This window comes from Ipomoea triloba, chromosome 7 (genome assembly GCF_003576645.1).
Source record: "Ipomoea triloba cultivar NCNSP0323 chromosome 7, ASM357664v1".
Taxonomy (NCBI): domain Eukaryota; kingdom Viridiplantae; phylum Streptophyta; class Magnoliopsida; order Solanales; family Convolvulaceae; genus Ipomoea; species Ipomoea triloba.
Window position 1 is genome coordinate 15,416,560 of NC_044922.1, and position 11,512 is coordinate 15,428,071.

The 11,512-nt window shown below is 35.7% G+C and overlaps 2 protein-coding genes across 3 annotated transcripts in view; both read right to left on the bottom strand.

Moving 5' to 3' along the window:
* Window positions 1–925: 925 nt before the first annotated feature.
* Window positions 926–7,992, bottom strand: LOC116025963 (protein ENHANCED DISEASE RESISTANCE 2-like). The gene is made up of 21 exons (XM_031267388.1): window positions 7,624–7,992; window positions 6,922–6,996; window positions 6,742–6,795; window positions 6,581–6,646; window positions 6,441–6,499; window positions 6,170–6,300; window positions 5,843–5,889; window positions 5,659–5,756; window positions 5,063–5,158; window positions 4,925–4,989; window positions 4,753–4,824; window positions 4,337–4,483; window positions 3,930–4,234; window positions 3,688–3,751; window positions 3,417–3,592; window positions 2,647–2,748; window positions 2,494–2,544; window positions 2,263–2,406; window positions 1,818–1,913; window positions 1,377–1,478; window positions 926–1,301 (listed from the first exon to the last, which is right to left on the bottom strand). The coding sequence occupies exons 1-21, from the start codon at window positions 7,792–7,794 to the stop codon at window positions 1,209–1,211; spliced, it is 2,214 nt and encodes a 737-aa protein (XP_031123248.1). The 5' UTR covers window positions 7,795–7,992; the 3' UTR covers window positions 926–1,208.
* Window positions 7,993–10,405: 2,413 nt separating this feature from the next.
* The window catches only part of LOC116025982, a 7,599-nt gene continuing 6,492 nt past the window's right edge, over window positions 10,406–11,512 (bottom strand). Inside the window, exons 14-15 of one of the 2 annotated variants that reach the window (XM_031267422.1) lie at window positions 10,866–10,895; window positions 10,406–10,734 (exon numbers count right to left, since the gene is read on the bottom strand). In XM_031267422.1, coding sequence (XP_031123282.1) covers window positions 10,636–10,734; window positions 10,866–10,895 — 129 coding nt within the window. In that variant the 3' untranslated portion in view covers window positions 10,406–10,635. Of the gene's footprint in view, window positions 10,735–10,865; window positions 10,902–11,512 lie in introns of both variants that reach the window. The other variant, XM_031267420.1, reaches the window with a different exon arrangement.

Consider the following 11,512-nt stretch of genomic DNA (forward strand, 5'->3'; position numbering starts at 1 on the left):
AATTTTTTTTTTTTTTTTTTGTAAATATTCGTGCGGCCAAGAAAAAAAAAACATTCCTTCCTCCTTTCTCCTCTAACTCATCCTCTCTCCTGGTAAAAAACCCCCAAACCCCTAATGGGGGTTGCTCGCCATTCTTCTCTTTACTCTTTCCTCTCTCCTCTATCTTCTAAATCAGCAAAATTGTCTCAAAACCTAGGAAAAATAACTCATGGGGTTGCTCTAAACAATGGTTGCTTTAGAATCTCTCTTAGGCCTTCCCCCTTAAAATTTTGGTATGGCTTTTGATGAGTTTTTGTAAGTGTGATTAGGAAAGAGAAAATGAGGTGGAGAAAAAAAGAAAAATAAAAAAATAAAACAAAATATAAAACTGAAAAAGAAATTTTAAAAAATATTACCATTTACGCGCCCACAAGAATCTGGGAAAGTTAAAAATGGGCCATACAATTTTGATAAAATCTCATACCTTGCAGGGAGACCTCTCCCATTCTCTCACCTCACTCTCTTCCATGTGGCATAAATGCCTGCAAAATCCCATGAAAATTGCACTAATGGTGAAGGCCTTATTATAGTCAAAGGCCCTCAATAGTCAATAGTAGTCAGTCAGGTTAGGGACCAGGGAGTAGAGACCAAATAAAAAGATAAAAACTACCGTACGGACAAGAAGTTCGGCAGTTCCCCACGTCTTGAAAAATCCCATTTTGACCACGTAACAAAACTAAACGCTGTTTCTCAAACCTTCAAGTCTTTTTTTTTTTTGAAAGATCCATTTTATAAGTCTTAGCACATGGTTTCCTTTTTAAGAGAATAGGCGCAAACAAGCAATGTGAAGAAAAAAAATAACAGTGTGAGCATAAATATATATAATATAAACATAAATGTGCAGTCCAACTATCAGCTTAGGCTTTTAGTTGGATGGAGCACATGATTCAATTAACAGCATATCACATAAATCTCATATTAGCAAAGGTCAGGAGACAAGAAAGAGTTCAATTGTTCAAACACCAGAAGACAAATCGATTTCACAATGCCAATAATGTTCTAAACTACTGAACTATAAAAATTTGGTTGATACCTGAGTAAAAGAATCAACTAAATCCAAACCTCGCTCTCCCAAATGCATGCTCGGTGGTATATATTGTCCATGTCTTCTGTCCAACTCAATGGATCTAGCTTTCGTGTAAGACTTGAAAAGAGAAGAATTTACATGATCAAGGTTTCACAAGAACAGCTTTAGCAGCATCCAGATGGTTAAGCCGACAGGTTCCAAGTAGATATTCTGGAAGTTCCTCTGGTGTGTTAGCCTGTTAATCACAAGAAATACTAATTTATCTAGCTGTCAAAACATTCACAAGAAGACTAACATGAAATATGAGTACCTGTACAAGAAATGCCATTTCAATAACTAGATTGTTTAGATAACCGAGGACAAGGCTGACCACGCCCCTTGCAACTGTTGATGAGCCAATATCCACTCCAAGCTGAAATACCGGAATTAAAATCTTTTCATTCAAAACACGACCAAAGTGGACAGTTTCACATTCCATGCTGAATAAAGTTCATTAGATCCTACTGTACTTAAACTTTAGCGTACCCTTGCATGGTTCAGTAATTAGTCTCTTTGTATAACCCTTTCCCTCAAGAAAAATTTCTCAGAGTCCCAGATGAAAATAAAGTCCATGTTTTCAGAAATGCAGACAACGTTTTCACCAGGGAGAGTAATTATTTCACTCATAAAAACAAGAATTGCAAAACACATTAAATAAAATACAGAGTATCATTATTTCTATTTATCACATCAGATTCTCATTGCAGTTTACCTCCAAGTAGTTCCTTCCACGGAAGTAGTTTATCTCTAGTGCCTGACCTACAAGGCACGCTTTCTTTCCAACACTCTGTTTGACTATCCATGATCCCTGAGAAAAAGAAGAAATAAAGATATCAACATCTACATAATGATTGAAGAATCTCAACAGCAGAGAAGTCAGCCATGAAAAGCCAATTGCAACTCTTAGGTAAAAAGAACAAGTAGAGTCTTTGAATACATCAATAACCAAACATCAAATCCATGGAAATTGAGATACTTCACTCAAGTAATGAGAAAGGAAAGGCGAAAAGCCTAGAATACTGAATACCCTATAGTCATAAAAGCATATGAAGGAAGTATGGATAAAGACAAGAGCCATAATGTTTTCTCTATACACAGAACTACTAAACATGTTTAAAATGTTGGTAAATAAATTCAAGGAAAAATCGAAAACAAACCTTGGATATGTAAGGTATGAGCTTGAACCTTGAACTTCTATATGCATCATCTCCTTCTACAAAGCTTTTTAGCAAGGGTGCATCTTCTAGAGAAGTGTTCATCATATAGTATAAAGCAAGATTATATGTAGTAGAGCCTGGGACCTGATTTGTTATCAATACTCATTCTCAATTGAACCCTAAGAGAAGAAATGTATATGAGAAAAATGATGGGTAAATGTAACTAATCACCTGTATGTTCACAATGAAGAAGAATTCTGGACCACCCTTTACAGCATATTTCTACACCATTAGGTAGAAATAAAATTCAACTCCATAGCAAATTGTGCAAATGTAACTTACAAGATCTGGACTAATGTCTTAGACCAAAATAACTAGAAAAACCTGAACAATGCCCCCAGGGCGACCACCGAGGTCATCTTCTCGCTTATCAGACTTCAGCCAATCTGCACCAACCATTTGCATCAAAATGCCTTTTGCTTTAAACTGCCGAACATGTGGGGACAGAGAGCTAATGAGGGAATATGTTTACAGGACTGCAATATGCAAGCATATTAATTTAATGAAAACACACCGTGGCATGAATAGGAACAGAAACATCAAAACACACACCTACAGACCTACTGGCCAGAATTACAAGGCATGGTTTCTAAATGCATATGTAGAAAATTTCGTACGCCTGCTAAGCTATTAGCCTATTAGGTTTCACTTGGCATGCTATTCTAGACAAGTCTTAATCAATAAAGGAATCACTGGCAATGTATTTATGCAGTTTAAGTAACATTTGGTAGCATGACCAGAATGGTGTATTTTCCCTGAAGTCAATAAGTAAACTAAAGCTTTGGTACTTCTAACAGGAAACTACAATCCACAACATATACAGAAGTGACTTAACATAGGAGCTACAAGACCAACCAAAACCAATTGAAACATAACTGAAGCAAAAGTGGGACAGAAACTAGCTACTTTAGTTAATTCCAACAGCTGGTTACATAATTATCTTATTTGGTAGTGAATTCTTAGGATAACTATGACTCCAATACAAAATATGACGTACTAGAGCAATGCTCTAATAGAACAACACAAGTATCATATCTGAATAAACTCATTCAAAGTCAAAATAAATAAATAAATAAAAGCATGTTATAAGGAACCTTTTTACGATCATCCAAATAAGTTGCCCCACGAATTAGAAATGTAGAGGGATCAGATTCAGTCCAACTGCAAAGCAAATTACAAGTTGAGTCCTTTGGTAGAGTGGATCCATAGCTGCACAACAAATTATCTTCCCTCGCCAGCCCATGCAGATCTACATAACCCCTCTTCTGCACTGTAACAGAATAAAGATCTCAAGTTGTTACTTGTTAGAAACTCAAAAGAATAGTACGTGCAAAACGTAGATACAAAAAAATGGATCTAGCTAACCTGCAAGATCATGCAATCTCTTCACAAATACAGCAGCAGTTGATAACCTGGGATGGTGCGTATCCTGAAAAATAATCAAAGAGTCAACAAAAGTTACAACACCACAGTTAATTATGTAAGCCTTCTTTGACATATGGTATCAACACAAGGAGAAATATTTTAACTGTGAACTGCAAATGAAGTGCAAGTCTGAATGTTCACAAATACTATCATTTTACAAATGCTGAACTGGCATACTCTACCTGAGAGTATATCTCTTGCCCATAGTCAGAAGGCCAACCATTTTCTGATTGTTGATAATCTAATGGTTCAGAGACATCAAAAAACTCATCTTCAGCATCATCTAGTCCAATGAGGCTTGCATGTTCAGAAGGTGCATTAACAATTTCTTCTTCCATGTGTTCCTTATTCTTCCCATTCTCCAATCTTCTTTGGGCTTCTACCTTCTCTTCTTCAGTTTGGTTTAATCTTCTGACTCTGACTAGCTCTCCAGAGGATTCAGATGAGGAATATTCTCCTACTTTTGTCCTAAATAGCTCCCTTAGAGCTAGAAAATCATTGACAATACTAGCTAAGTACCAAGAAGAAGATTCATAAAATGCAATTTGGATTTGAACAAGTGAAAACTTTTGTTTTATGAGAAACACACCAGCCAATCTTCGCAGCATGCAAATGGTAATAGATCTGGCTAAAGATGTTCGTAGATAAGATCTCCAGAATTTCCAATCAATAGCAAGCATGTGCTTAACCACTGACTGTCTCCCTTGATTTATGGGAGATATTACATATCCTCCACCTGCAAGGAGTTTAATGTCATCTTATGTTGAGGGACAAATTGAAAGTTAACCCCATTGATGCAAATCTAGACAGCAGGAATGCCACACAGTTACAGCAACAGCAAGTGCTTTACATAATCTTAGAACAATACATCGCCAATCTCAAAACCAAGTATAGAAAACCTGGGATGCATACACAAAGTTTGGCATACACATACTCTTCAGAAATATATCATATAAGATACTCCAAAACAAATTGCACTTTGACAAAATGTTAGGCATACATTACTTTTAAGGCAAGCACGGACATATCCCTTTTGTTGAGGACAATTCTTGTGAACCACAGAATGGTACAAAATGACTGCAAGATCAAAAGCAAAAGTTTATCACCAAATAGGTATCTGGCTGATTCAAGCACCTAGAAATACTAGAACTCAACAGAAACGTTAATACATTATTACCATATGTACCATCATCCTCCCTTCTCCAATAGCGTTGCAGCAGAAGATCTCTTCTCTTCATACCCCTGTGACCACCTATATCAATTATTGACCATAAATAATGAAACTTCAATTGTCAGAGAATTGAAGGTATCAAACCAAGGCAGCCAATCACGGAGCAGAAGCTTATGAACTATATCAGTATGGCCATCAAGATGTTCAATCACACTTCCCTTGTAGAAACAAAAGTCCCATCTGCAGGGTAACCCAAATGCATATCATTATAAAGGAGCTAAGAACATTTAATTCAGCAGGAGAGACCTTTAGTAACAGAACTTGGGAGCAACCTCAACAACTCAACCCCTTTTTTTGTCTTCAGAGTAGCAAAGGGTACAAATTTGTTAGTTCCAGACTATGTATCCCAGATTCAGTTATCTAGTGTGTGTGTCTAATTTAGATTAACCATATGTCATATATTCCCAGCGAAGGAACTTTGGATGATTGGCAAATTGATGTATAATGAGGGGGCTGGGTAACATACAGCCTTGATGTTAAACCATCATCTGAATGAATTTCATACATTAGGGAGTTGAATAGGCATCAAACTCCACTGAATTTACACTAGCTCTTCTTTGTTTGAAAGCAAAGTATTCAAGCAGGAGTTCATAGTTTCATGACCTGATACTGATAAAGCTCAAGCCCCACGCATAGAAGTTTAAGAATTATGAAGACTTGAACAGCAATTTGAAACTTACTCTGATCTTGAAGGACCAAGGGACATGAATGTTTGAAAAATGGTCTCTGGAGTTCCATCAACTACAGCAACTGCCATTATCGCAGGATGGTCATCCCACTGCAAAGCAAAGAAAATTTTCAGCATGGTATAGGCATTGACATTTTGCAATCACTAACAGAGTTACCAGATTGATATTATCTAACCATCCCATGTGATTCCTTGTCCTTAGTTTCCTTGAATAGTCGAAGTCCTGCATATCAACATATTTGTGGAACAATAATCAAGAAATTCAAAGGAATATAGGACCAAGGATTAAAAAAAAAAAAAGGAAGAAGAAGAAGAACTAAATACCATCCCCAGTAATTTTATTGAAGTATTGAAAACCATTTTATATCAGCTTACACCTCAACCAATAACTAATGAAATCAATATGGCAGCAATTCTTAAATTTGAATCCAAAAAATACAACAACATGAATGGATTCACAAATTTCCTTGGACCAGGAAAGACATCTAAAACATAGGGCCTACCATTCTGACAACCAGAAATTGTCCATGATGATGGCGCAACAACATCAGATCCAACAGCATCTGTGACTGAGGAAGAAATGAAAGTCCAGTTAACAGAATTTGCACGGAGAGACTTGCTGGGACAATTTAACCTGTATAGAATGGGAGAAAATTCTCATCTTCAAGAAGACTTAAATAAACATCAAATCAGATTCATACAGAGACCTGAAAAGTTGTTCTATTTGACTTGTCATAGAAAAGACACATGCTAATTGCCAAGGAAGCAACGTACCTCAAAGACTGTGAGTCACGTCTTTGACAGTTTGTGGCATCTCCTCTATTCAAGTCAGCCTAAATAATTAATCATTTGTCAGTTGTCAATGTTGGACTTCGAATGTATTGAGCTTTAATATCAAATCAAATAGCTCATACCTTAAAAGCTGCTTCCTGAAAGGCCTGAATCCAACTTGCAGCCTCGTCAGGACTGTTAGCTCCCAACTAGAAACACATATGCATCATTTAGAAAATGATTATACATTTAAACAAACATACATATCAAATTATGGGATCAAAAGGAGAAGAAGATTCAGCACCTTGAGTTGATCATTATGATTTCTAGTATTATAAAGGGTGAATATAAAAATAACCTGCGAATTTCAGACAAAATGCATGATTAACAACTGGAAAAATATCCAACCATGTAAAATGCTTACCCCGGATGTAGGCAAGTAAATGGAAACTCCACAAAGTCTAATGAAAAACAAGGACCATACTTTTCTTTGTATGCTTTCTCTCCCATTGTCTGTCACTCGGATGCAGGAATCAACAATTGCACTTCTGATAGGCTCCTGATAAAATTTCAATGTTTCACTTTGAGCTCACATGCTATGATATTGCCAAATACGTAAAACCAAACAAATTGACAATATGTAAGGACTGCAGACAAAGATCTTTTCCCACTTCAGGAAATAAAGCCTTCAATAGTCCACAGATTCATGTCCAAATCATGCACTCATACAGTTTCACCATTAACAGTTCCTAGGCATGCCACTAACTATGAAGTAAAGACTAGCATATTCCTAAGCAAAACTATACATCTTTTTGGCAGCAGCAATGAAAATCCAAAATTCATTCTAATTATTATCAAAGAGATTCATTAGAGCTAATGCATAGACATTTTATTTTAAGCATTTAACAATGAGAGTAATCCATTACAATAAGCCTCGTTGTGTCCAGCGCAACTCATCTTTTGGTACAGGAAAATAGTTCCTTCATAATTTATCTACTAATTAGCTCATTTTGAAATTCTTCGTCAATTCACTGATCATAATATTCATTTTTGTTATTAAATTGCTTCAAATTCAAAAATCAATCACCCTTTCTACAACAATACAATCATATAACTTGATTATGGCAGCAATTCAGCAAACACGAACACACACTTGAATTATTGTTAAGAGAGTAGAATATGGAACCTCGTGTTTAGAGAGAGGAATGGATTTGAAGCTCTTGAGCAACTGGTCTTGAAGAACAAAGTATCGCTTCCTGGAGTACTGAAGTCCAATCCGATTAGAACGAACCAGGTAAAGCCACCCTTCCATTCTACTGCTATCGCCCTGCAATACGCCCATTTCCGAGTTGTCCATCCGACTTCACCGAGATGCTCTGTTCCTTCAAGCATTCACAAAGTTACTAGCGCACTGATAATCTCTCTGTCACTCGGGATTATCGTTTTGAGAGAGACACCATTGATGGCTTGAAGTCACAGCGATGGCTCTGTTCCTCTTCCTCTTCCTCTCCCTCTCCCTCCCTCCTCTCTCTCTCTCTCTCTCTCTCTCTCTCTCTTCTGTGAGGTGCGGTGAGGTGGTTTTTTTGTTTTTCAGAATTTCAGCAACTGAAAACGTGCATACGTCAGAAGGACGGAAAAAATTTTGGAAGGGGATATGTTTTTTTTTTTTTTAACGCAGGAAATGACTATACTACCCTCTAAATCTCCTGGTTAGTGGTCGCCGGGCTCCTCATGACTCATGTTCCTCTGAACTTCAATGGCGTAACGAATTGCAACGCCCCGTCGAGTTGCCATGGAGGGGCATTTATGTCAAAAATGATTCAGTTTCAAGTCAATATTTAAGTTTCAGTTTCAACTTTGAAGTATACGGTATACCAGCAACCAAAAAAAAAACACTTGAAAAAGTTATACTTTTTTACTTTAAGTTATAAGGTAGTTTTAAAATTTGTAATGAGCGTTGGTCATATTTAATTTTTGTACAAAATTATTGATGTGGTACTTTTCATCCCTTTACTAATAAAATATTAGAGACAAAATTTACAAGTTTAGTATAACTTAGTGACAAAAAGCGAATGAAAAGTGCAACGTCAATGTTTACTTAGGGAAATAAAATGAGCATGACCAACACTTAATTCTACAATTACTTAATAACTTAGGATGAAAAAATATGTTTTTAAAAATTAAATAATATTGTTGGAATAAAATGTAATATTTATTAACTTATAAAAAAAGTATTATATTTTTAATAAAAAAATATTACTCGTACATATTTTATATATATGTCTCAAGTGAGAAAATCTCACGTAAATTTTATTTATTTAATATTTGTAGTTATGTACAACATATATTCATATTAAATCAATGACGATATTTATCTTTTGCATTATAGTAAATGAAAAAAAAAAGTTTTGTGTTTTTGATATATCCTACTTTTCATTAACGATATATTCATATATTCACATGTCAAATAATTGTTGATCGTTTTCAAAAAAGAAATGTCAAATTGTTGATCCGTTACTATTTCACTGTAGGTAAGTAACAAGTACATCATCATGTATACTATATTGAAGTTAGATCCCACATTGCAGTGTACGGCTACGGGTGCTCCTTTTAAAGAAATAACAAGGTTGTCCTTATCCCAGTCAACAAGGTTGTCCTTATCCCAGTCAATCTTTCTCTTGCTAGATGATATGACACATTAAAAAATAATTTTTTTACATGATGATATGGTTAACAAATTTGCTACGGCATCAAGTTTGCTAAACTTGACAAAAGGCTGCAGCAACGTTTTGTAGTTTTATATATATATTCATTTTTGTTTTTAATTTTTTTTTGGATGTAGTGTAAAAGTGAGACACACTTTTGAAAGTAAGATAGTATTGTTGGGATGTAGAAAAAAATAATAAAGAAATTTTAAATTTGGTGATGTAAAATTTTTGTAAGTGAGAAAGTATTGCAAGGTTACTAACAACCTAAGGCCCTATGTTACAACTTTACAAGTGACATGTAGATGGCATGTATGTAGCCTATCAGGTATCTTCTCCAACTGTTAGAGCAACCTCAAGAGGTTTTTTTTTTTTTTTTTTTTTTTTTTTTTTTTGGTATTTTGTGTGCCAAGTAGGAAAGAGGAGAACAAGAAAATTAAAAATAAAAAATAAAAAAGACAACAAAAAAAAGGCTGACGCCAAGACCTTGTGGTTTAGTGGCACCCGGTTTCACTCTCATATGGAATGGGGTAGGTTCGAGCGGTGATGTTGACTCTTTGTGCTTGAGAAATTTAGCCAAAAATCATCCTTCCCATTTGTGTAAAAACTCCATTGTGATTTTTTGACTTCCCATTTGTGTAAAAACTCCATTGTGATTTTTTGACTTACAAAAAAACATGAAAGAACCCCTATTGGGGTTGCCCTTACCTCCAGCCAAAATAGATAAGACTACAAACTTAAAATCACAAAATTATGAGTTTAAATAAATCTCAACTTAAATTGATTTACTTCTTTGTGATCCCATGTACATCTTCGAATAGTAGTGGTGGGTTTCCTAGTCACCGTAAACAGGTTACTTTCCCAACATATTGATATGTGGAATTGTGCCGTGTTTAAACTTCAAAATATCAGCAAGAAACAGTAACAATGTGGAAGCGTATTGACCAGAATGGTACTTTTTGCTTGAAAAGTTTCGTCCTTTTTGGCCTTTTTGGGGGGTCGAATTGAAGCATCTTATCTTATGACAAATAATTATTGTTTCAGATTGATCGACGCGACGGCAAAGAAATGCCAAAATTTTTGTGCATACCGAAATGTCAGGCACTTGGACTTTTGCCTGAGACGGACGTGACGGACGTTACGAAGCGTCAACATATAACTGTTTAACGTTACCTGTTATGTGCGACACCACATAGGATAGAACGTTGATCCCCACCAAACTATAATGTCATCGAGAGAGTTTAAATAAATAAATTAAATATGGGTGAACAAAAATGACACGCCAGAGCTATGCACATAGATTCCAATATCTAACTGTTGATTGTTCATGGCTACAGATAATGCCCCTACTCTGCTAATGAGGAGGAAAAAGGAGGTGTGGGAAGAACAATTCCCGAATTATGCGCAACTCTAGAGCAGAAAAATGGTGGAAAAAAAAATATAAAGTAGAAAAGGAGCACTGTACAAAATGTGCTGGGATTATGGAAGGCATTTCAATGCAAACTCCTACCAATCTTTGCAAAATACTGCTTGTCTGCAGTGGTTAGGCGATCTTGGAACATCGCCCACTCAGTTCTGCACCGCTCCCTTACCTGAAAGGGGAAGTTGAATCAAGCTAAATATTCACAATTATTCATAAAATAGAGGAGGTGTGTGAATGACGAGGTTGTATTTGAGAAATCTAGAGTGCATATATATGTGTGTGTGTTGTACGTATACATACCCCTTGCCAAGGAGCTTTACCATTCTCCGCCTGCCCCTACGAATTGCATTAGTTAGTGTACTATGTGAGAAGATAATGAAAAACTACAATAAACATGCATCTGCGCAGTTATATACGCAATCATCCTCAAAAATATTATGAGGAACTTCTAGAGCTGGCAACATATTTAGTTCTTCAGAAATACAGAGACCTTTTGGGATTGAGTGCCCATGGGGTTGAGGATTCATCCTTTTGGGAGAAGAATTGCGGAGATCATTAATGGTGTTCCATTAATAGCCAACATTTATTAGGTTCAAAACTGTCAAGGATTATCTTTCAATTCAATACTAGTCCATCTCTCCTCCCTTACCCCATAAAAAAAAAAAGTTCAACCACCGCCCCCAACCCAAAGTTAGGGTATGTTTGGCAAACCTTGCTACTGATTGTGGTTAAAAGTGTTAGGTAAAATTGTTGATAAATATATAAGGATAGAAAGGGTATCTTACTATCTTTAAAAATAATAATAATAATAATAACAATTATTATTATTATTATTGGTAAAAATTAACACATACTCTCAAAGTACAAAAAATCATGTTATTTAGAGTGGAGAATAGAAAAATCTTACAAAAGGAAGAACTAAGGAAAAAAAAAAAGGGGGGGGGGGG